General features: G+C 36.0%; 4 protein-coding genes across 4 annotated transcripts; 2 read left to right on the top strand and 2 right to left on the bottom strand.

The window, feature by feature from the left end:
* Positions 1-1,887: 1,887 nt before the first annotated feature.
* LOC128676286 (uncharacterized protein) lies at positions 1,888-12,109 on the top strand. The gene is made up of 3 exons (XM_053756314.2): positions 1,888-2,606; positions 9,119-9,200; positions 9,634-12,109. The coding sequence occupies exons 1-3, from the start codon at positions 2,598-2,600 to the stop codon at positions 11,556-11,558; spliced, it is 2,016 nt and encodes a 671-aa protein (XP_053612289.1). The 5' UTR covers positions 1,888-2,597; the 3' UTR covers positions 11,559-12,109.
* Positions 12,110-12,172: 63 nt separating this feature from the next.
* On the bottom strand, positions 12,173-14,762 carry LOC128676296 (uncharacterized). Its single transcript, XM_053756329.2, has 4 exons — positions 14,534-14,762; positions 13,917-14,066; positions 13,063-13,210; positions 12,173-12,636 (listed from the first exon to the last, which is right to left on the bottom strand). The coding sequence occupies exons 1-4, from the start codon at positions 14,712-14,714 to the stop codon at positions 12,492-12,494; spliced, it is 624 nt and encodes a 207-aa protein (XP_053612304.1). The 5' UTR covers positions 14,715-14,762; the 3' UTR covers positions 12,173-12,491.
* A 353-nt stretch (positions 14,763-15,115) lies between these two features.
* Positions 15,116-20,433, bottom strand: Tom70 (Translocase of outer membrane 70). Its single transcript, XM_053756315.1, has 2 exons — positions 18,760-20,433; positions 15,116-18,355 (listed from the first exon to the last, which is right to left on the bottom strand). The coding sequence occupies exons 1-2, from the start codon at positions 20,247-20,249 to the stop codon at positions 18,202-18,204; spliced, it is 1,644 nt and encodes a 547-aa protein (XP_053612290.1). The 5' UTR covers positions 20,250-20,433; the 3' UTR covers positions 15,116-18,201.
* Positions 20,434-20,852: 419 nt separating this feature from the next.
* On the top strand, positions 20,853-23,460 carry mRpL48 (mitochondrial ribosomal protein L48). The gene is made up of 5 exons (XM_053756331.1): positions 20,853-21,010; positions 21,467-21,574; positions 22,141-22,274; positions 22,759-22,861; positions 23,184-23,460. Exons 1-5 carry the CDS (start codon positions 20,984-20,986, stop codon positions 23,385-23,387), a joined length of 576 nt encoding a protein of 191 aa, XP_053612306.1. The 5' UTR covers positions 20,853-20,983; the 3' UTR covers positions 23,388-23,460.
* The last annotated feature ends 1,404 nt before the right edge of the window (positions 23,461-24,864 follow it).

Below are 24,864 nucleotides of genomic sequence, written 5' to 3'. Positions count from 1 at the left end.
ATAAATAAATGGACAACACTCGACGGTGTGGGCTACGCCTAGCCCTAAGCTTGTAGCGCACGCGGGAAACAAACACAGAAACAAGCATATCACGCCCAGGACCGTATAAAAGAATAGGTAGGGTGAATCGACCGGTTCACCGATCACCACCCGCTCTCGATCACTTTTACAAAAAACCTCTAAAATAACCGTATTACCGCGCGTGAAGTGTTAATTTTGCATAAAAAGGGTTGATCCATCTATCCTTTTCATTTGTATCAGTTGTCTCGGTAGCCAAATATGTTATTTATCGATCAGTGAGCTGACGAAATCTATCCAATGCGTTTGCGTGAATATTACCGCCAAATCTTAAGAAAAAAATAGTGGGACGTGAACATTGAATCGTCAGTAAAACATGTTTTTCATACGGTTTAACCTTTACTTTAATGTGTGTGGTGTTGAAAAAGAGTTATATTTCCTTCTTACGTGGAAATTTAATAAAAAAAGTTAATAATTTACTATAAAATAAGGTGATCGCCATGAGACGTTACAAAACTAAGCTTCCTTCAGTTTACGATTAGGTGATCGTAAGGGGGCGGTTTTGGCCTTATCTTCGTTAAGATTTTGTAGTATCTTGCATGATGTTGTCGGGAATATTAATATTTACTTTGTTCCATCGTAACATGTTTACTTTATAGATCAGATGGCGATCGGCTTAAAATGAAAAATAATCATAAAATTAAATGCTTTTTACTAATGACAAACCAAGTGGTCGGGAAACGGCCTGTTACCGATAATTTATTTTTTCTATAGAAAAATATTAGTTTTATATGACACAAGAAAGCAGAGGAAAAGAAAAAGAAGATTTTATAAAAAATAATAGTAATAAAAAGATACCTTGTTATACAGTGAATGTGCTGAAGAATTAATTAGTGATTTTGAAGAAGATTTGGAAAAAAATATAGCCTGCGATGTATGCATTCCCTAGTTGCACTTAAAATGCACAGAAATGCGCGAAATATCTTATTCTGAAGCAGCACTAATGCCCTATAATGTTCATTTTGTCAAACGGAAAAAAAAATTTTTTTCAACAAATAATACAATACAATTTCGACTTTCAATTCATTGCCCTAGAGTTCCTTTTTCAGTGGTTTTTAATGATCGTAAACAGGCGCAAATGTGTGAACGTAAACTGACGAAAAACGATCGTGAACTAAACAAAACACACTTTTTGATTATTTTTAAATTTAAAAATAACAGATAAATAGGATTATTTATGAAGATAGGTTTATTAAATAGTTGAATAGTTTTTTTACGCGTAAAACACAATATCTAGTTTCTAATGCAACATTTTTTTAAGTTATGACGTTTTAAAGTCGAGACATCGACTAACTGATCGTAAACCAGCAGGTTCACCCTATCTATGATAATGATAACGAGTACAAGCATGGGTTCGATTTCCAGCGCACTCGTGCTGGAACCCAGGACTTCGAGGGCGTTGTGTCCACTTAGACCAAATGAAATCATTTTTCAGAAATTAGAGGCACATTTTCACGTAAAGTTTAATACCTAGGTATACTAATAAAGAGTATTATTTTTTTCTTATGCAATGATATGACGACTTGCGTCGTCGTCGGTCTATTGTTGAATTGGCCACATGATACGTCGATACTTCATAACCTAAAATTTAAAATTATACTTATTGAAAAGTTAATGATCCTAAATGTATTTATCATTAAATGTTATAACGCAGATTAATTATTATACATAATTAGGTACTTAATTTAGATATTATTACTCTATTTATATGCAAAACAACTTAACTAGAAAAAGTTTTGAAATAAAAACGTTTCGTGCTTTTTGTTTACACCCGAATAATGTAAAACACTTCACAGAATGCGTTTACTACCTTATTTTCTAAGCAAGTCCTTATTAACATTTACGTAAGGCTAATCGCCCGCGATCTTGGATAACAACACACAAAAACATCCGCACCGATTGATACGCAGAATACATTGGAAAACGAAGTTAGCTCTAAGTCGTATCGTAAGTCACACTGTCTCCAAAGCTTCGGTCATTTCACACGCGTCTGAGAACTGGCAGATATCATGCATAGGTAGCGATAGAACACTTATTACATAGAGATAAATTCAGTGCTTACTATATTTCGTAGCATTTCATACTTAACTCCTCTACAGCCTTTCTTTCGAAGCGTCTACATATTTGCAAAACTAGTCTACCTAACAATTAATTGCTTTTTTAGTAGTGTTTAGTTAGGTAGATATAGTATAACTATACGTGAAGCCATTGAAGTTGCTCAGTTACACGCAAAGAGGAAGACTATATTCCTATGGTTACTGCACGACGCACAATAAGTATTAGAGCAGAGATTGAGTAGAGCTTTTATTTTACAGAAATGATTACGCAGTTGTATTCCGCATTCTCTCTGTTTCATTGGCGGCAAGGAGACAGCGTGCGCTATGGAGGGCCGAGTACCCACGAGCGCCGGTGACCGGTCACAGACGAGTGTCAGACGCGGAGCGGGATCCGCGCCCGGCTCCTTGGTGCTGCGTGCGTGTGTCGCGTGACCCCAGTGTTTAGTGCGGACGTCTGGCAAAATGATTGCGGTGAGATATTTCTAATTTTAAATTTGATTTTAAATCGATTTGATTAACGTCGCTTTGTTGTGCGCTATTGAAGAAAGTGTTTGAAATGATAAGGTTCCTTGCAGTTATATTAATTTTGCTTGTAATTAGTTTCTCCGAGTCGGCTCAAATTTTTTGACGAATTTTCATATTGGACGTAGTGTCACCTATATGATAAAAATCCACATTCATATGAAAAATTCCACTTCACTAACCTAACCTACCATCCATCCATAATCCTTTAGGGTCGAAGGTACAAATGTAACGAAAATAACCCCCGACGACAGAAGGAGTTATACATAACGTGTCTGTGTATCTGTATGTCTGTCCGTGGCATCAAAACAGCTGAAACAAATTTGATCTAGTTTATTTTTATTTGAAAGAGAATTTGAGTGTGTTCTTAACTATGTTTGGAAAATGTGTGTTCAGCCGTTTGGAAACCGTCAACTCTTTTCTAGCAGGTGAGAGGAGGATGGCACCAACTTCGGAGTCAGAGGTTACTTAAATTTTTAATTTACTTAGTTTTTATATAGATATTGGGTAGATACGTATATTGTAATTAGGTAAAACTCAATTGTTAAGTCCAAGAAATCAGAACTTTACCAACCGCTTTGACTCTTATTTTATATTCTCTTTATTTAAATATGCATTGTAAAAGATACAATGTGTTCTAACTTGGAAGTCCTTTAAGTTAAAACTTTTAGAACTTCTGAGTCTTGAATGAGTGTTTGTTTATGTTTGTACCTTTATAGATAATTATAATTTTGAATAACACACCATTAATTTAATTATTGATTTTTGCTAAGAAAACCATTATTAATTTTCAAGTAATTTAATGACGTATTACTGTGTATCTGATGCGGCATTGTATGTATTTTGCAGTGCGTTAATACTATATATTTTGCCTGTAAGACAGTGCGTCCCTACTTCATAGTTGAACCTTACAGTGTAACGAGCTGTGAGAGTTTTCCCTCGTTTGCGGAAGTAAATGAAAGGAAACTACTAACAAGCCTATAAGTATAGATAAAGTTACAATATTTGAACATAATGAATAAGCCGACAACAAACTAACATACAAGCATATACAGTTAATTAATAAAAATTATGGGTTTGGAAGTAATTCTCGACGATTGTAAATGCTAAAATATAAGAAAACTGTTTTTTTTTTCTAAACATCAAAATTGTGTATCAAATATCAAAACTTGTATAAGTTTATTACCTAATCTCCCAGTGTAATCTACAAGACAAGTATAATTTTAAGTACCTACCTAACTTAATTTTAACGCGTTGATGTCTTTTCTATGCTTAGGTTTTCATGTACGTTATATCCAGCCTATCTAGATTCTATTTCTCGTTATATGTTAGCATATGTAGTTCTTTAACATTATATACATTATACAAGCCTATTCCCCCATGTTTTCGAATTTATATTAACATTTTTTTATGTACAGGCATATTAGTCACAGCCCATTCACATGTAGAGATGTCCAAGTTGAAGATAAGACATATCGTGCGCGATAAAGACAGAACCTGAGAACTCGGACGTCTGGAGGCGTGGGCTCGTCTTCAGCCAAGTGCCGACAGGTCATCGACACATAAAACATGTGAAAGTGTTAATATTTCTTTCCTTGCTCACCCACTCGACTGAGGTTGACAGAAAGCCATATCTAAAGGACCAAATTTCTCCGACCTTCGCCGTCTGATAAATAGGTACACTCCGGGACGGGACACGTAACATATGAACGGCTAGTTCCGTTGAGTATGAGTTAGATAATTAACTACCAACTTATGTATATGTTGTGTTGTGAGAGGCTCAAGATCACGTCACGCGTAGCATGTTACATGAACGTAACCCTTACATATTGTATTGTAGCAGGGCCTCTATAGTCGTGCTATTCCTAAAAGATAGAGAATAGCTTTGATATTACAATCGAGTCCCATTCTTTTTTTGTCCATACCATCTACCTAACACACATCACATTACGCGCTTGGACATCTCCCTCACCGGCTCACCGCTACTCGTAATGATATTGGATACTATCAACAATTTTATTATCATTGTGCCAAATTTCATAAATACCATGTATAGATAGATGAGCATAGTATAGACGTACTCAAAGAGTGAACCATGTACAAGAAGTGTGATAAATTTTTGTTCATGAATGAATTTGTGGTCACTGCTACCGTTAAAATTTGGACGATACTTGCAACTTATTGGAGTCTGCTGGCGTTTGAGCAGTCAAGCAGGAATTGACAGCGTGCGTGGTGGCGTCCGATTTGGCGGACCGTAAGCGTTTTTGCTTGGCTAAAAGATTTTACAAAAAGATTCACGGTCAGTTTACACCCGGGCGTAAAACGTGTTGGGTAGGCGACGTGGGCGGCGGCGCGCAGAAACCGCCCGTGGCGCCACTCGGTCTGCCCGCGCGGCTCCCACGGCGCTCCGCCCCCGCACATCATCCGTGTCCGAACATAAAATTTAATAAATAAACGTCACTTTAACTTTCACTGGTAAATAAATACGAGTTTTTTGGAAGTGCGTGAATAATTATTGATTCAGTTTAAACCTGTTTTGGAATCAGACGGAGGTAACGATTAATAGGTATAATATTAGTATGAAAATTATATATTACTCGGACACTTTTTAGATGATGTAATAAAAATATTAATAAAAATTACCTTTAGGGATAGCCCTTTTTATTAACCCCCGACGACAGACGGAGGGGAGTTATGAGTTTATGTTTGCGAATTTGACTGTCCGTGGCATCGTAGCAGCTAAACGGCTGAACCGATTATGATCTAGTTTTTATTTATTTCGTAGAGAATTTAAACGCTTAGCTATGATATATAGGACAGAAAAGAGGCCCCATGTTCAGAGATGACTTTACTTAGATCAAAAATATTTATGCTCGCGTATAACACTACATGGTCAAAACTGAAACTTCTAAGAACAGCATAAGAAGCTTGTAAGTCGTTGTAAATTACTTGTAATTTAATGCTAATGTAACATGTATAGCCTCGGTAAAATGGTAACGGCATCGTTTGCATGTGGTGTGTGGGCTCGTCGTAACACTTGGAGTATGCCGACTGTACTCAAACCTATGCTTGATTTGAGTACTGTGTGTAGTGTACTAGGTACCTGTCTGGTGGACGTTATCACTACTACAATTTTTCATTAATTACCGTATTACGTTTTAGATGACTGCAACCTACTTGTGCGACAGATTTTAGGCACCAGATCTTCCGAGCTGTAGAACTTTACTGTTTTTATGCCACTCAGAAGGGCTCTATCTCCGATATTTTTTCAGCATTAACTTCCATTGTCCAATAGACAAACTAACATTTTCCCCAGTTAAAATGTTCATAAAATACTATTCCTTTACAAGGGACAACGCGTTAATAGTATAGATATTTAGTATGGTCACTGTAGCAGACTTTCGTGGTTATTTTATTTAAGTAATTACAGAATCTTCATAGATAATATTACGACATTCTGGGTTATAATGTACAAGATGTTAACCCATATCTGCGATAGGTATCTGCTATGCGTGATCAGTGGCACATGTTTTGCGAAGCTCTAACGGCCGGACAGGTTCTAGTCTAGGCGCGTGTCAAACGAAACCTTAGCACTCTATTGTGAATATTGTAATCTAATTAGGTTATTTTTGCTAAAGATATTACAAACTTTAATATGATGCGCAAATAATTTTTAGCTCATGCTTCTACCTATAATGTGAATTTACTCGAACATTTATGGGGATAAACAATAAATTAAAATGGTTTATCAGGAACAAGCAGTCATTACATAAGCCTGTAGAAATAGTTTCTAAAAATCCATTACTATGAGAGAAATTAATTTTAGTGAAATTCCGGATATCATTGCTGTTCAACACGGAATATGTGCGACACATTGAGTAACACGTACCGATTCACGAATAGTTTGTATTCAGAGAAATAGATATTGATATATCTGGTCATACACAGTTAATGTTTACTTAGTGTTGTTTTGCAAGTTTTCTATTTTTGCAAGTTTTATATAAATTGTTTTATTGGGAATGAGGATTCCCAATAAAACAATTTATCGATTTATGTGACACGTACACATACACTGTTGATAAGATTTAATCACGAGTTTTCTCTATCACTTAGACGGACTTTTTTCGCGGAAGCCATTCGACTAGTTATACCTATTTTGTAGTTAGACTAGACCACAAATTGCCGTAAGAGAATGAAAATATCCGACAAATGTTTTTGAAATAAAACAAACCGAGAGTATACGTACTTTCTTTATACTGGTTCCCTTATGAGAAATCGAAGCTAAAATATCGATTTTTTTATTATATCGAACATCTTATTCTAGTACTTACGATGTTCTGTTCCACGCACACCTACCGTACCAACCACTATCAATAATACCCACTACATCTAGGTAGGTACAAACTGTGCCAATTTCCAATAAGTGGCACAAAACAGTACTTATTTAGAATTTCACCCGTAAACCCGTGAGTGCGTGGTCAGTATATATATTCCATTTAGGCGGTAAGGTCAGACGATTGGATTGACCACAATGGCTCAAGAAGTAGAAAAGGAAAGTCGCCGCTCCGTCTGACCGGCCCCGGGTCACATGTTTGCGGAACATGTCTATTTTCCAAGACATGCTAGCTATCAGCTATGGGATCGAAATGGCTTATTCTGGAATTACAGAGTTGGATATATAGTAGAAACAATTTGTAAATGTGGGTTTACACAGACGGCCGCATGTCAAGAAACATTGCGAATTAGAAGCGAATTAGTGACTGCTCGTTAGTAAATAATACTTATCTACAATAAAATAAAATAATCAAGCTTACAGTGAAGGAATGAATCTAATTTTTTTTAATACGTACCACATAGAGTGGTACTATATAAGTGATATTCACCCCACTATAACTATTCAAACATTTTACATAAGTTTCTAGATTTTATGACCACGATCATATCATGCTTAGTAATCGGTAGCGCAATGACAACTTCTAGAGGATTGTTGAATTTGCACTTCTTTTTTATTTGGGGATTTAGACTTGCATAAGTTGAGAATTAATAATTAGGAGAAGAGAGTCTATCAGAAGAGTTATCTGTCAGATAGCAAAAAGGCTGCTTTAATCGAAAGGTTAACAATGATTTATTTTGAATAGCGGTGGTTTCAGTTTTGATTTTAATATAATCGTTATGAGTAAAAGTAAAGAGCAAGAAAATTAGAAGTAAACCATTATAGATTCCCATCATGTAACAACGCCTATGTTACATATTCACTGCACGCCGCCGCTGCCGCCACTGCGCTTTCACTGGGAAAGAACGATCATTTTCAATGTCGGAGATAAACCCATAGTCACTCGGGGGCAAATAAATCTGACACGTCCCTGCAAAGACTGTACCACGACGTAAACTATGGATCATCCATCCTTATGGGGTCTGACATATAAGTCCGATTTGTTTTATTCGAATAGATTTTGTTCGAGATTTCGTGATTCGTGAACCCCCCATAACCCGAACAGGCGCAGCATCGACGGACGATTTTGTAAAAAAATCTGTTCCGAATAGAACTAGAAACGAGTCTAACTTGAACTTAAAAATTATGACAATAATTGCCAAAATTAGGTTACCCCTTGCAACCAGTAGAATGTTAATGCTGAAAACTTTCGGAATAATAACGACGGCAACGAATACTACAAACGAGTAAAAGCTAGTTAAAAATAATTGTCATCAGCAGTTACAAAAATTATACTTGCACATTCAACATTTCTCACAAATCGAGGTTAAATATTGCAAGTTAATAACACGGAAGATGGATATATATGATAGGTATTAAATTAGCTCTTCTTTTGTGCAGTTGTGCCGACAGGTATTTTAACAAGCACCTCTGGCCAAAAACTGCCCAAAAGTCTGACAGCCTTCAGACACTTGAATGTGGGTAATGCGAACATTATTTTTAATATAATGAGCCCTTATGAAACTGGGGAAATGTTAAAATTCAACTATAATCCTCATTCATAGCATCAACTTTTATCTTTTCAGTATGTCAGGCTAATACGAGAGTCACAAACCTAGTAGCGCGTACACCTACTTGTGTTGAACCGAAACTATTGGAATCGTGATTTTTGGCCGAAACACAACAAAAAAAAATTTAACGAAGAATTTTTTCGATTATATCAAAAAACTAGTTTTGACGGGTCTAAAGTTTCGGGTGACTTTATTGGCCAAAATCAAAACTACCTATGACCAAAACTGGATATTAAAGTTGAAACCGAAGCCGAAGCAATGTAGTGTCCGACTCTAGCCCAAAAAAGTATTATAACATGAGGATTATTGTACTTTCGCAAATTGTATTTCGTGCAATAACATTTAAATAAAAATAAAGGATGATACATAAGGTCTTCTCGAAAGCCACATTTTACTTGTACTTTTAATTAATAAGTTATAAGAGTTAACTGTTAATTTTATTTTATTATCTTTAATAGATTAAATGTTGGATGCTGTTGGTGCCGTTTGTGACCAGGAAGTGGGCTGTAGCACATGTAGACACATCAGTCAACGCACAATGTAAGTTATTGTATTTTTATCTTTGTGTTAGCGTACCATATGGTTTCGGGAGTGTTCAAAGAGCCTACAAAAAGAAGGGGAGAGCGAATCATTCTTTGCAGTTATCTCGTAATGCTTGTGAGGCACAGTTGTGCAGTGATCGTGGGAATATACCAAATTAATTTAATTTAATTTGTGATACTTCACAACAAATAAGATATTATATTTCCTCTTAGTAAATATGGTAAAGCAGTTACCATACATTGGAATATTTCCTGTAATACCACAATTTTTCTATGCTGAACGAAGAAGATTTTAGAAAATTCTGTTCATCGATATATTTTATTCATAATAACTATTAATAAATTTTGCAATAGCATAACTACTTATAGAAAGTTTTCAATCTATCTGTATTAGAATTCCACGTAATAAATTATGTTTTTGAAATTTCCAGATGAAGACAGAAAAAACCTTAGCAGCATAGCCTCAATATTCTCACCCCGAATGGACTTCGACCAGTGGAAGCCTCTGACTGGACGCGGGGACCCTCTTCGGCAGGACCCCACGTACGACTACGAGCCTCCGCTGCTCGAGCGGGTGCACTACTGGCTGGACGACACCAGGATCGAGCGAGAACACTTTCCAGAGAGGAAGTCGGAGGTTCTCATGTTAGGAGTCTCGTCACGTCGGCCCAGCCTAGGATCTCGAATGCCTCCTATGATCCCCAGAAGACACCAGAGACCGCAAACACCTATCAAATATGAAGATTTCGCATACAAGATAAGTGATCGCTTTCCGATGACCATTCTTGTCCCACCACCGCCTCCGCCACCACTTAGCATTCCATCGCATTTTGTAAGGCCCGAAGATAAACTACCAGTGCAAGCCAGTCAAACTATGCCCACCACGCCTGCGCCATACGCAACAGAATCCACACCTTTTCAAGACCATATAACTTCATCTTATGCCTTGCAGGAAGCCAACTTGATATACCAATCTTCTTCAACAAATATAAACAATTGGATTTTAGAATTACAGAATAGTACGACTCCTGCCCCAAAAGGGGTAAGCAGCGATTATTCAGGGTGGGGACCTACAACTCTTATAGATGATAATAATGTTGTAAATGAAAGTTTTAATTTAATATCGAGCGATTACCCGCAATCTTCAGACAATCCATATACTTTCTACAGACCGATGCTATCAGAAGCGCCACCACCTCTTCAACCGACACCTATACCATTCGAGCCAACACCTCCTCCTACTTTCATTCCTACTGCTCCACCGACTACAGTAGCTCTACATTCCTCTAATAGCACGCAGTCTACATGGTCGAATGATGAAACAATAAACAATAAATATGAAGAGTTGACAACCCAAAAATTAACGACTTATCACTCTGAATTAGTAACTGCTCCCACTATCAAATCAAAACCAGAAACTACCGTTTTGGATATGATAAGCTCAATGATGTCAATGCCTTTAGTCGACGGACCTGACAGACCTGAAGATAATCTATATGCACATGCGTCTGAACACTTACAAGTGTATAAGGAACATTTTCCGGAAGACAACATAAACATAGAAACTATGCAGACAATGCAACCGCCACCTATAAAACTATCTGAAACTACAACCGCATCTCAACAAAAACATTCAAGTAGACCAAGTTCTGGTACATTTAAAAAACCTAATACACATACCCATGACCCTTATTTACATATGCGATTCACAACTCCATTGCCAAATACAAAATCAACTGATTTATCTCAAACAGAAGAATCTACAACACCCTCGACTCCTATGTATTTAATAATACAAGGTCATTCTAAAGTAAAAACATACAGCGCTAAGCCAGACATAGATTATGACAAGAATACTATACTAACAAATGAGATTCCTAAGGTCAATAGAACAAATGAAGTGAAGCATCTCCATGCAACTAGAGAACAAAATAAAGGTAATAAAATTGAAATAAAAAGGAAAAGTAAATCTCACTCTGATTTAAAAACTTTAATTGAAAACGGCCACGGTTCAATTGAAATTCAGGAAACTGATATCGGCATAAAGTACGATGTTAGTGATGGTAGTAATGTACCTGTAGAAATATATAGAAAGGGAATAGTGGAAAATGACGAAAATGCATATTCCTTGTCATCACAAAACAAAATCCCGCACGAAAAACGCGAAAAAAGACAAATAGACTTGGAAGATCTTATCCCATTTGATGAAGACACAATAGAGGAGTATGTTTATAATTTCTTGGACAGTAAAAAGAACTCGACGGGTATTACCGGACTGTTAGCACAAGCAGTGACGAGCGATGCGGCCGGAGTTGTCGACGAACTCGAGGATGACGACAGTGATGAAGAAAGATGAATGACAATCCTTTGAATCTCACTAGTGCAATTTGTTAATATTTTTATTTCTACTTTGCAGTTTTACAATGCCACAAATCGGCTAAGTTGGAGCAATTTTAGTTACCTGCAAGAGCAATAGAACTTTTTCCTTATTTGTGGGATCTTTGATGTATAGAAAAATGTATTTTACATTTACCTAGGAGTAGTTGAATATAATTGTATAGATATGTACACTGTGTTATCAAACAACTCATCGAAAACTGTATTGTTTGAATTATTAATAAAAGTGTAACTACGTGAAGTACAACATCTCTTTCATAATGCTAAAAAATAGTATCTACTTTCTAGGTCACATTTATAGTACATTCTACCTAGATCAACGCTGAACTTTTTATTTTATTTTTGTACCTAAATATAGGATTTCGTAGGACATCTTTCTGTGATCTAGAGCATTCTGTAATTTATTTATTTATTCAAACAATTATGTCTACTTACATAATCATACGTACACATTAGTTATTAAATTATGAATATAAAATATTATGAATAAATTTGTTGTTTTGTTGACTGTCTTGAGCTTTATACTACTACTACTACTGTTATTAGTGTTGAGTACCTACCTAAGTACTTTCTGTCCATCTAGCTAGACCATAGATATAAAAAATATACAGTAAATATCGAGACGTATTATGGTCAAGAAAAATTTTCTATTTTTCTAATTATGTAGGTGGTACATTAACGCAAGTCTACAAAAAAAGAGGTGTGCAAGGCACGGACGCGGCCCACTGACACACACTTCTTACCATCCTTTTCGTAGAAATAAACGCAGGTAACTTAGATAAAGTGAAAGCTGTTTATAAACCCATAAAGTTACATTTATTGCGTTCCAAGTAGTGTCCATTAAATCCAGTTTTGCCCTTCACGAAATTCATAAGTGTGTATCTATGAAATTCTAATATAGGAAAAATAAATTAAGAAATACTTTGATTATAGATAAACCTGGCAATAAGACTAATCTACTGCTTTCAATCGAATGAGAACTGTGATTGCACCAGTCCGCTTTGCATAGACACACTTGATATTCAGCGTCAGCTAACCTGCAATCGTTGAAACTGCTTTAAGTTTACTTGTAACAAGAAATAGCAAAAATTATACGCAAGCAACCATAAACATTAACGAACCGATTGTGGAATGTTAAAACACCCGTCTATGATACAAAGAAGGTCCCAAATGTATGTCAAACCATTTCATTAACTCTTTCCAAGAAAATTTTCTAGTATATACTATTCATATACAAATAGGTACGTAGTAACGACCACGTAACGTAACAATAACGTCTTATCAGACAAACAAACATAGAGTTGCGAACCTCCAAGGCCAAAGGAATTGAGATAAAAAATATGAAAAGTATTGTACTATTTATTAAATATATGAAGTGTCTTCAGTTTATACCTAGTCCTTTCTGGTATATAAATTTCATGTAGCTCTTAAACAAGCAGAACGCAAGAAATTCAAATATTTACCTATCTCGTCTGCACGCCATCGCTCTTGTAGGAGTTTGTAAAGTTGATGGGATAGGATCGTCCTTAGGAGACTGGTAACAGCCGCGTTGCACGATCCACGCAAACCGCGACCGAGAAGACCATGACCTAACGAAGCACATGGCATCATCTGGAACCAAAATATACACACATTATATATTCCACTAGCGGCCTGTTGCTGCTTCGCTCGGGTAAAAATATAATAAATTATACACTTTGTAGCGGGAGCTAGGTGATTATGCTCGACCGCCACAAAGGGAAGATTCTTCCCGCCAGGCTAGGTGTTGCGTCTGGGGAACCGTACGGCTCCGACGGTGTCATGTCGGAGGTTGTATTTATGCTTCCAATGGAAAACGCATTGTCTGCGCGGTCTAGGCTTGTTAGCTGTCCATAGTGAGTCGACCGTCGTGCCATCTGTCCGTAGTGTCCTGGATCACTTGTGTGGCTTGTTATTCGTTGTGTTTGGTTTATACATCTGCGCCGTTGTGCATGTGGCGTGGTAGATGTCGCCACACACTTAAACCTATTGTGGAAACCGCATGAAAATATAAATATATAATCCATGTAGTACTTTTTGAGTTTTTCGCGGACAAACACGTGGCAGAGGACTTTGATAAATAATATGTAATTATAATGATTATGTAGGAACGAGCGTTTTGTTCTTGGTAACTTAATGGTGGGCAAAAAGGTAAATATTTACCAATAAAGCAGGGACCTAGTACGAGGCATTACCTACGTCGGTAAGGTCCAGGGACTTGCCTCGCCATAACAATCATTTATAAGCTGGTTATTTAGTAATAAGGTATTATTATATAGTAAGGCATCTGAGTGCGCACCTGAAGTACAGTTTACAAGAAAGATTCTGCTATCGTTGAAGGTAGGGTACTTTGAGATAGCGAAAGCTCCCGGGCACGTCGACGACCAGTCGCGATGTGTGGCCGAGCAGTTGAAGCAGAGCAGTGCTACTGTGCTGTCAATCACTCCGACTAACAGGAGCCAATAATATATTATAAACATTACTAAGCACAAATTTAAATTAAAAATAGACCATACAGAAACGTTTAAGTTTCTTCTAAATTCTAAACAGTAAAACAAGCCAACAATCATTTATGGGTTGTGTTGTGTCAATATTGTGATGTCTTCTGTCAGCTTCAATTACAAGCTTCTATAGACAGCATTTTTTTAACTTGCAAAGAACACGTTGCACTAACCACCGACGATGTCTCGCTATACTCGTTCGTACACACATCACCTGGGTGGCCCTAGAATAGGACCGCTTCATGAATATGAAGCGGTCCTATTGTAGCGCACGGAAGAATTTCCGTGGACATCATATAAGGCGACTATGGCACACAGCCTAGGCCATTCCCAAGGAAGGTTGACGTCAGGCCGGTTGTAACTATTTTACGTTGAGCTGGGAATACGCGAGCATCAGAGAGAGATAAGGCATCACCTGAACACCTCACAGTTGCGGAGCACCGCAGCCGCGCCATGACCGACCGCTCGGGCGCGTTGAGCCCACGCAACACCAGCGGGTCGCGCGAGAAGCACTTGCTGCTGAACGTGCCATTGTAGCAGAACAGACAGTATGCGCCGCGAGTTAAACACAACAATATAATTATTGTTAGTGTCATTCGTGACTGTTCGTGACAGCTCAGCCCACTCGTTAGCTGAAGGGGCCGAACTCAGTAAGATATTGGGTTAGGGTGCTTTTACACTAGTAACTAATATAATAATAAATCCACCTACATAAGGTGGAAAAAAACTTATCCGTAGCAAATGTACCTTAGATTATCTCTGGTAGAAAAGTCAGCCTACGCTGGTCACAATTATCATTTCAAAAACAATATTTTAAAGAGAAAATATGGAAACAAATTATTTAAGAATTACCTACTTAGTGAAAATCGCATCAAAATATATGATGCTTTGTTCTCAAATCTAAGTGTAGATAGGAATAGAAAGATTGATGCGGGAAAAGTGATTAGTATGAATTGATACGACAATCAAATGATGAAACAAGAAAAAAGCACGTAAATATTTTTCAATAATGTATTTCGAAGTTTCCATAAATTGATAACTATTCACTATCGGTGAGGTAACAACTCTTGTAGAACCGTCTTTACAAGCTCTAAGTCTAAATTCACAATCTATTTGATAATTTAGGGTGCATTCAAAAAAGCAATACCACTGTACAGTTTAAGTACACATTAATCAAAATACGGAATTGACAACATAGATGGAAACTACAAAAATAATATTGAACGCACCCATCCAATCTAAAGCGCACTCCTCATGCATCAAGAACTGTGACCATACAACAAGTCCACGTAAGCTTCATAACCATCTCTTGCCAGTTTGGAGTAGGCAGTAGCTACTCCAACGCAACACCAGATTTAAAAATGTAATGCAATGTTAACGGCTAATAAATTTAGTGATTAACAATCATCGACAAATTACGCACGTTTCATTATTAATAGCTTAATAGGGGTATTTAGATCGAACGTACCTTTTAAAAAGTACGTACGAAGTATAAAAGGTACGTGCGCGTTAAATACCCGTATCCAGTAATTAAAATTACGCACGATTAGATTATCAACAAAAACTAACAACTGGGTCAATTTATTAAAATAATTAATGTAGATAAATATACTTCTATCTATTATATACATACAGTAATCAAGAAAATTACAATTTGTTTAATGTACAAGATTGTATTGTTATCTGATTATTACTATGATAATCCTGAGATGAGCATAGCAACAGACTAACACATTCAACAGCTACAATATGGCAAAAGCGTTACTTATTTATATTTATAACACAGGTAAAATATTATTAGGTAGATTATTAAGTGCCCTGGTTCGCATGTTTGGTACACCGCGTTTTACACAAGTAGGTTCTATAATATACTAATTCTGTAGCGGTCTGGTAGCTTTACTTTTAGTTTGACGAAAAACATTATGGCAAAGTTGATTTTTAAATTTTAAAAACTCCGCTACACTAGCAACTCCACGCTAAAAATACACCTTTGTCACTGTTCAAATAATATGTCCACATCAAAAATCACTTAATTTATAGAATTAGTAGGTACTCCGACGGGGTACCTACTAATTTCATGCCTCAATACAATGGACCCTTCTGACGTGAAAGAAGGACAAACAAGTAATTTCAAAAACAGAACCATATCAAAATTCCAAACAATTTCGAATTTTTTATTTTTTATAACATCGAAACAGACTATTCAAATTAATTAACAGAATAAGGTATCCCATACCATCCACGACAAGTTGTAAGACGAATTAAGTCGAATATGTGGGATTATTAATTGTTTTTTATGTATTCATATTTTATATTAATTTTTAATTCAAAACTTTGTCACAATGGTTCTTGACAAAATACCAGACACAGTAGTGACACAAACTAAACGCCTAAAGTAAAGGGAAACATAAAAGGGGTGCTCAACTCGTTCCACTAAATTGATCCCCTGCATTTTATTAAAATCCCCACTCAATGACTCCATTATGATTGTTCTGCAAAGTGCAGTTATTGATTTTTCAAATATAATTTTATATTTAGATACAGACGGCATTATGTTCGGATGGGAACCATAAAACAAAACTTCGTAAGGAAAAAATGTAGGAGAGTGATAATTATGCAGTAAATAGTAATAGTAAGTACACATTAATAGGCATAGGCATAAATAAATTTAATATTGTGGACAAAAATATAGAACACGTAAGTGCCCATAGCAAGCCATAGGTGTGAATATCATACATATCCACAACACTCATGTTATTTTGTAACTCGACTAGACACGAAAACAGCAATTAAATTTTTATTCTTCAGGTACCGACTAATAATTTATACCGAATAATACGCGGCAAGATATAAAGGCAGTTTTACAAGTTTCGACATATCTAAATGCATAAATGTGTGTTTAAAACGGGTTTTTTTAAACATAAATAACCGAAAAGGAAAAACTATGATGTTTATTACTACAGATAACTAAATAACATAAGGTATTATATTGACAACTTTGGGCACACAAAAAGTAGTTTATGTTTTAAATTTATAGATATTTGAAAAAAAAAAATAATTTTTTGTCAGCCATTACATATTTCTACTGCTACCCCAGTTTCTACTCATATAGAAAATACATAACATTTGACCCACACATTCTTTTAGCAATGGATATATGATACCTATTTCAATATGAAGTAAGTATTATTGTTATGAACAGTTTTCCCATTCTTTACAAACTTTATAGCCCAGTTCAAACGAATGACAGTCAAGTAAAGATTTGTAATCAAATTACCTCTTTAACAAAACAAACTTTTTATTCTGCTTAGCTATGTCCAGTTTTATTACAGATACAGAAATCGGAATAATAAGATGACTAAAAATGCAGTCTACCGGCTATTATATATTAAATAATCTGGAAAAAAAAGTAAATCTCGTGATTAATAAGTCATGCATAAAAATTATATTCGAGTACATATTTAAATACAATTATGCGTTTTATTTTTTTCAATGGCTATTTTGGGATAAAATTAGGAAATATATTATAATTAATATTATTTGACTTTTCTATTGTCTTATTATTCTGATTTCTACAAAGTGATAACAGCCAAATACAAAGCACATAAAACAGAATGACTAAAAAGTATAGTTGCCTCAATAGGCCAATCACCCTTGAAAGGGTTTCAGATTTTTTGTATTGGACATCTAATTTCAATACACAAAAAAATTGTGTCCTAATTCTAACTAAATCAGAATTCATCAAGTGAATCCAAAAGATACTTCCTGTCATTGTTCACACACACATAGCAATTTATTTCAACATTGCTTTTAATTACTAAGAGCAAATTCAATATATCATTCCAATTATCTAGTAAAAAAAGTTATTGTTTATTAAGGAATGGTGATATCTTTTGTATCTTGTTTGAAAAAAAAACGAAAATGCTTGTTATATAATCTGTGTGGAATTGTGGAGGTGGCGAAAGAAGTTTATTGAAATTAATGAAATATTCAATGGTATCAAAACCTGCCTAACTTGGACATATATTGGTGTTTGCCAAGTAATATTCAAAAGGTATGGATGACATGTGGCAGCAGAAACACCTAGCTTACGGTCCAGTCCAGGCCCCATCTCTCGGACACCTTCAACTGAGCTGCGGCAGCATCCTTCAGTGAGTACAAGTGAGTCATCTCTAATTCTGTCTTTGCCAAAGCTATTGCCTTTTCAAACAATTCCAGTGAACGCTTCAAATTTCCCCTGAAATTAAAATACAAGTCTTTTCAATTACAGATAATTTGATGATTTACAGATAATTTGAGTTGTATAAATTATTCTAACTTTGGGAAATATACATATCAAGACACTAACAAGGAAAAACAATTTAGAATTTAAAAATAAATGGAAACAATTTTTTCAATTTACTTTAAGACATCTTATATAAAATACCTTGGAGATAGTATGTTAGTGATAACATGTGATAAGAAAAAAGTTAAGTGGTGTGGCACTGAATCAGACCACAATAAAGTAATAAAAAATATGAAGAACAAATTCAGGCACTAAACTTCAACTCCTACTTATTTAACTACATTTTTTATACTATGTTGTCATTACAAGAAAATTTTATTTATCATAAAATATCTAAAAGAAGCAAATTTTCTTACCTCTGGACTTCAATGGTGCCAAGGGTTTCATAGGCAAAATCACATTTGTCATCCATCTCAATAGCTTTGTTAATCAGTTTCACAGCCTTGTCAAAATCTGTGCTCTTCTGCAACTGTACAAGACCTTTGTGTACATACAGTGTGGCATTACTTGGGTCCACTGAGAGGGCAGAGTCAAACAGGGCTTCAGCTCTACCCCACTCCTGTTGGTCTGAAAGGACTTGTGCAAAGAGAATATATGCTTCTGCACATTTTGGGAATCTTTCCAAAGCTTTTTCAAAATCAGCTCTGACTTGGGTTAGTGCTCCAACATTCTTATTAATCTGAGCATGCCTATAGTCCGCATAGCATTTCTGAATAAAAGCAATTGAGAAATCAGGATTCAATTCAACAGCCTTAGCAAACTCTGCCGTGGCCTCATCCATTCTCTCAATTAATAAGTAAACTTGCCCACGGTGATGATAAATGTCTGAATTCTTAGGATCTAGCCGTTCAGCATTTGCAAAGTCTTCCAAACATTTGTTTGTGTCCTCCAACTGTGTGTACAAAGATGCCCTCTTGATCAAAGCATTGACCTTCACTTTTGTGGAAGCCTCACTATTGATAACTTGTCCAAGGTCAACCTGTGCTTCATCATGTTTACCGAGCAATAAATAAAATGTGGCCCTCATAAGCAAAGCCTCATTCTTGTATTTACCATTAGAGTTCAATTCTTCTGTACAAGCATCTACAATTGCATCATAGTCCTGAGCACTAAAAGCTTTTATGGCCCTGGCGAAACCACCTGCATTTTGATCATCTAACTGAACTTTTGTAATTGGATCCTCAGAAAATGCAGAAAAATAGGTCTTGATAAAATGATTTGATGGCATAACAGGACGACGTTTAGCAAGTGCTTCGCGTGCGTGTTGACGACCTAGGGCTTTCAAAATCCGGTCAGCATTCACCAGGGAACTTTGAACTTGGAACCTCTCAAGGATACATGCAGAAGTGACATCTTCCAATGCAAGTACAAGATCCCCACTTTTCTCAGCTGCTCGCGATCGCCTCAAGAACGCTTTAACGTATTTCTCATTGAGCTTAAGAGCAAAGGTACAATCTTCCTTCACTTGCTCCCACATTTCACGTTTTTCATAGCATGCAGAACGATTTTGGTAAAATGTAGCCAAGTCGACAGGACGATCTGGAGGGCATGCTTCAATCGCTTCGTTATATAAAGCAATAGCCTTGTCGTACTCTCCAGCATGGAAAGCACGGTTTCCGGCACCTTTTAACTTCATAGCACGGTCGATGGCACTTTCTGATGTTTTGGCATTGTTTTCCTCGTTATCCAATGATATTGTAGTCTTAGCTTTTAAGTCGGCAACTTTTTTACTTTCAGAATCTTCCAATCTATTTCGTAGATATAGATAACCTAAGCCGATAGCTAAGGGTGCACCGAGAAGTATGGCCAATTGCCATTTAGGAAAAGGAGTACTGCCCGTCGACATATCTACGTTGGAGTTTTTCTATTTGCTGATATATAAAAAGGATTCACCATTTACTATTACATTAACAGAAAAAAGTTGACAACTCCAAATTTACTAAGCTATTGTATCCATTTCTTGAAAATCTATCTTGATGCAACGACCGAGCGGACTAAAGGTCTACCATAGACAAGGAATCATTTGACATTATCATCATGACAAGAGTGTTGCAAAGTTAAAAAGACAAAGATTATAATGTGCCAGTACATAGGCTGGCAAGTGTAGAATGCATTAACAATATAGGTACTAGTAGTATCATACTATAGATAGTTCAAAACTGTCGATTATCGTTAATACTATCGAAAAATAAATAATTATCAATATATATAATTGTAGAAAATAGTTATAGTCGTAAAAGCTAAGCAACTAACAATTGCTATCGATACTATATTGTTGCTTTAATAGTATTGCCACATTCTATGCTATCGATACTATTAATAGTCCTATTTGATTCTTGACAGCCAATGACAGGATCTATCAGGATGATGAATGGTAATTTCAAAATAAAAATAAAAGTCATAGACTAGGTTATTTAGACATCAACGTCACCTCAATGTAAATGTCAATGAACGTCAATGTCAAAACAGGAAAAATAAATTAATATAACCTGCAAATAAGCAATCAAAATAAAATTAAAATTGTTTTCTGAAAATTAGACTCTGAACTTATTATTGTTATTATTATCTATTACTTACAATATGTTTGGTATAAGACTGTTTAGACTGGTAAGTTCAAATTGAACATAACACACACGTGACAGTGTTTGATTTATGCAAATATAAGGCCAATTTTAAACTTACGCGTTTCATTATTAGTGCTTACGCGAACGTACATTTTTTTTACTTTGGATTTAGACATTTCGTTTCGGGTCATGTTACAATGACCCGGGTTCGTCGAGCGGCAGTCACTCGAAAAAGTGTTTATACCCTTATGGCTTCGATTCTAGGGAATTTTGGGGGTGCTAGATAATAGTGGGAGGCGAATAAAGAAAATGGCTATATGCTGTAACTTCTTTAAAGACTGAGGGCCTGCAACTTTTCAATCAAAGGCCTGTCTGTTAGTGTCAAATCCAATAGTCCAGAGTTTACTGTTTGTGTGTTCAACCAAAGAATAAAATCTTGATCTTAACCCTTTCACAAATGATAGATGCTACATAAAGTTAATACTCAACATCTTTGCAGGCAAAAACACAATCTCGAATAGGACTACCAAAATCCTTTGTAGTACCAGTCACACAAGGCCAACAAATAAGAAAGAAAAGTGATCTCTATGAACCTGATTATTTAATAGTGGGTATATTTTTGTTTTTAAGTCTTTATTTTTTTTGTAGTTGCAACATGAAACATGTGGCACCTAGAATAAATAAATAAATAAATATATTAGGACAAATCACACAGATTGAGCTAGCCCCAAAGTAAGTTCGAGACTTGTGTTATGGGATACTAACTCAACGATACTATATTATTATAACATATACATATATAGATAAACATCCAAGACCCGGATCAATCAGAAAAAGATCATTTTCCATCATGACCCAACCGGGGATCGAACCTGGGACCTCTCGGTTCAGTGGCAAGAACTTTACCACTGCGCCACCGAGATCGTCAATAGAATAGACCCATAGATGTTGTATGAGATGACTAAAGGAAAGCTTAGGCAGCTGATAGGCAACAATAGCATTCGCAAGGAGGGTTGACATCAGGCAGGTGACCGGTTGTAAAATCACAGCTGAACTTTAAGGTTTTTTTTCACCTCAGCCTCTTATCACCCAAGTGGTCATTTGTGACTTTAAAAATCTAGTGAAACAAACCAACTGTACATGGTAACTAATTTAATTCCCCTTATGATTTAGAGCATGGAACCAGATGAGCCAGTGTATGACTGTCTGAATCTTCAGCTGAAAGGTTACGACTTTGCTTTGTTGGAATCGGCTCAGAGTCAAATACACAAGTTTGCTGAAGTCATGGGAATACAAGTTGAGGAGTGGTATGTCAAAGAAAAATATTTTAATGCACAATTTCATATATGGCCCTATAATGATTGTGAAATTGGGGATATTGCCCTATGCCTAGTCTGCAATTATATGTATATACTAGCAGCCTGCCCCGGCTACCCTATGTGTAAAACCCACCTTCCCTGTAAAACCATAATAAAAAGGAGCCTGTAACGGTTATTTCTGAAGGTTTCATCTATTTCTGTGCCAAATTTAATTAAAAGCAGCTAATTCATTTCTATTTATTAGAAACAAAGAAACAAAAATACAAATCTTTTGTCTTTATATTAGTAGGGATAGTATGGAAGTATAGCTAACTCTCACTTTCATCTTAGTGTTTACTCAGTTTCTTTCTCAACCATAGATAGCCAGGAGGTAGGTTCTGCTTAAATATATTATACTACCAGATATTTAACAATCATATATTAACATCTCAGTAGAAACATGCACTAGTTATATAATGTTTAAAACTTTCAGCTGGGCAACTCCTGCCCAAAAACTAAAAGTACAAAGGTTCAAGCCAGGTGGAACTGTAGTGGATTCAGAATATCATCTTCATGTGTACGAGAGAAATGTCCAGGTAATTTTAATTTACTTTTAGAATAGAATCCTGGGATATATCCACACTAATACACACAGAGATAACCTAAGTCAACCGCTACAGCTAAATTTTGTGTGAAAGTAATATTATCTGTTTGTTCACGCTTTATCTACACATCCAATCTAATCTATAATATCTAATCGTCAGGAGTACAGAGAAACATATAAGGTAGGTGAGAAATACGGGAGTGTAGATGCCGTCAAAGGTACCAAACCAACGTAATATAATATTATCTAAATGACAACTCCTGAAATTTTTCTCTCATTGACAGAAAGGCCTAAAATGAAAACGTATGTTTAAGGTTATAGACGTGCCAGCATGGGCGTTAGGCACGCTATTGCGGGTGGCGCGTGCGGTTCTCCCCGAGGGCTGCACGCTTAACGTGCACGAGCACGAAGTACAGCATGAAGAAATTCGCTATGTACCTGACAACCAGCTGCTGGAGCTCAAACAACAGCTCGAAGACATGGGTGGCAGCCGAGCTGATAGGAAGAAGAGAAAGTAACGTAATCATAACATTGTTATAGCAAGAATACATTAGTGTATCATAGTTAATTAGTAAAATATTTTGTTTTCCAGGTGTTTTTTTATTTAACAATTCCACCTTAGTGAAAGTTACTAAAACGTAAATAGTTAATTGACAACACTAAACGGTCCACATTAAGCTAGTATCGCGGGTCCGGGATTATAAGTTTATATGCAGGTGCATTGTATGTGCGACGTTTTTGGCATCGAAACTTCCGAACAGACTTGCAAATCTTATCGGTCGAATGAGATGCGCTTGAATTCCGTGAGAATTCTGCAATCAATTTTCACTACGGATGATTCATGAAATTTTATTTTTTTATTATCATTTTCAACATCTAAAGGGACAACCATTATGAAAGCTAGATAAGTTTATCTTAGAGATCCCCTATGAGGCTGACATAGTTACACAAAGTGCACTGAAGCCTTGTCAAAATTTATAATAATAAAAAAACATAAACATCATTCTTCTTTTCTACATATAGGCGTGTGTTCCTCAGGGTCGAGGTCGTTATGTAGTGTGTCACACTTACACGTGTAGTTTTCCATTGCGTTCTCCACCCCACAAAGTAGTTGATTCACCAACTAGAGTGCAGGTTTCCTCGCGATGTTTTCCTTCCCCTGAATACTTATATAAATACTACTCTAAATACTTAGACAAAATATATAAAGCCTACTAATAAGTGACGCAGAAATAACTTTTGTAGACATATTCATGTGGCACGAGGATTCGAACCTGAGACCTTTCGGTTCACAGGCGTCTAATCACTGGACCACCACCGCTTCACATCATATTTTAAAATCATCAATATTGAAAAAAACATTGATGTATATAATTAGATGAGGATCTCTGCAATGATTGCGCAGGTATTATAAATGTTGCAATGAGCTGTGTAAAAAGATTAGAAGGCTATAAGAAGGTCACAACAACGATCGCATTTGATGAGAACGTCTACATTCAGAAGCAATGAATGTCTACATTACCAAGTACCCACCACTGGGACAATAAAATTACTTAGTTATTCAACAATCATATACAATAAAATGCGATCTCACGATGTGCGCCAACTCTTAAAGATAACTATTCAGTATTTTACAATTTTAAGTATATTGTAATCTAAGATAACAAATTATTAAATAAAAACTTAGAATAGACTTAAAATAATTAATTATATGTAATAAGCGCGTTGTCCTGCCGCAAAGGGCCCGTGCAAAGTCTGCAAAGAATAGCAGTATTTTGCACTGGCAGCGATGCCGATTTGCACTGCAATGCTGAGCCTCCGGCTAACAAGCTTCCAACCCTTTGGTCACAAGATACCTCGATCAGTCTTTTTGAAATAAAAAACTGATAGACCACATGTACCTACCTAGTGTTTCCACTCCAAAAGGTGAGCTTTTGTAAAATGTATCTATGTCGTGTAGAAGAGATATTCTAGACTAATATTTGAAAATCTTTG

Source organism: Plodia interpunctella, chromosome 16, assembly GCF_027563975.2.
Source record: "Plodia interpunctella isolate USDA-ARS_2022_Savannah chromosome 16, ilPloInte3.2, whole genome shotgun sequence".
In the NCBI taxonomy this organism is placed as follows: Eukaryota; Metazoa; Arthropoda; class Insecta; order Lepidoptera; family Pyralidae; genus Plodia; species Plodia interpunctella.
The sequence above is the reverse complement of the archived record's forward strand: the minus strand, read 5'-3'. Positions and strand labels throughout refer to the sequence as shown.

What these genes read in the sequence shown, in the direction of transcription:
- LOC128676286 (XM_053756314.2), top strand. An exon ending in CACATCAGTCAACGCACAAT is followed by an intron (nt 9,201 to 9,633) that starts GTAAGTTATTGT and finishes TGAAATTTCCAG; the next exon opens with ATGAAGACAGAAAAAACCTT.
- LOC128676296 (XM_053756329.2), bottom strand. Translation starts at nt 14,714, where the DNA reads ATGACACTAACAATAATTATATTGTTGTGTTTAACTCGCGGCGCATAC. An exon ending in TCTTGTAAACTGTACTTCAG is followed by an intron (nt 13,211 to 13,916) that starts GTGCGCACTCAG and finishes TTTTGGTTCCAG; the next exon opens with ATGATGCCATGTGCTTCGTT. An exon ending in ATGGCGTGCAGACGAGATAG is followed by an intron (nt 12,637 to 13,062) that starts GTAAATATTTGA and finishes CAACGATTGCAG; the next exon opens with GTTAGCTGACGCTGAATATC.
- Tom70 (XM_053756315.1), bottom strand. Translation starts at nt 20,249, where the DNA reads ATGTCGACGGGCAGTACTCCTTTTCCTAAATGGCAATTGGCCATACTT. An exon ending in GGCACCATTGAAGTCCAGAG is followed by an intron (nt 18,356 to 18,759) that starts GTAAGAAAATTT and finishes TTTTAATTTCAG; the next exon opens with GGGAAATTTGAAGCGTTCAC.
- mRpL48 (XM_053756331.1), top strand. Translation starts at nt 20,984, where the DNA reads ATGTTTGGTATAAGACTGTTTAGACTG. An exon ending in ATGAACCTGATTATTTAATA is followed by an intron (nt 21,575 to 22,140) that starts GTGGGTATATTT and finishes CTTATGATTTAG; the next exon opens with AGCATGGAACCAGATGAGCC. An exon ending in GGAATACAAGTTGAGGAGTG is followed by an intron (nt 22,275 to 22,758) that starts GTATGTCAAAGA and finishes TAAAACTTTCAG; the next exon opens with CTGGGCAACTCCTGCCCAAA.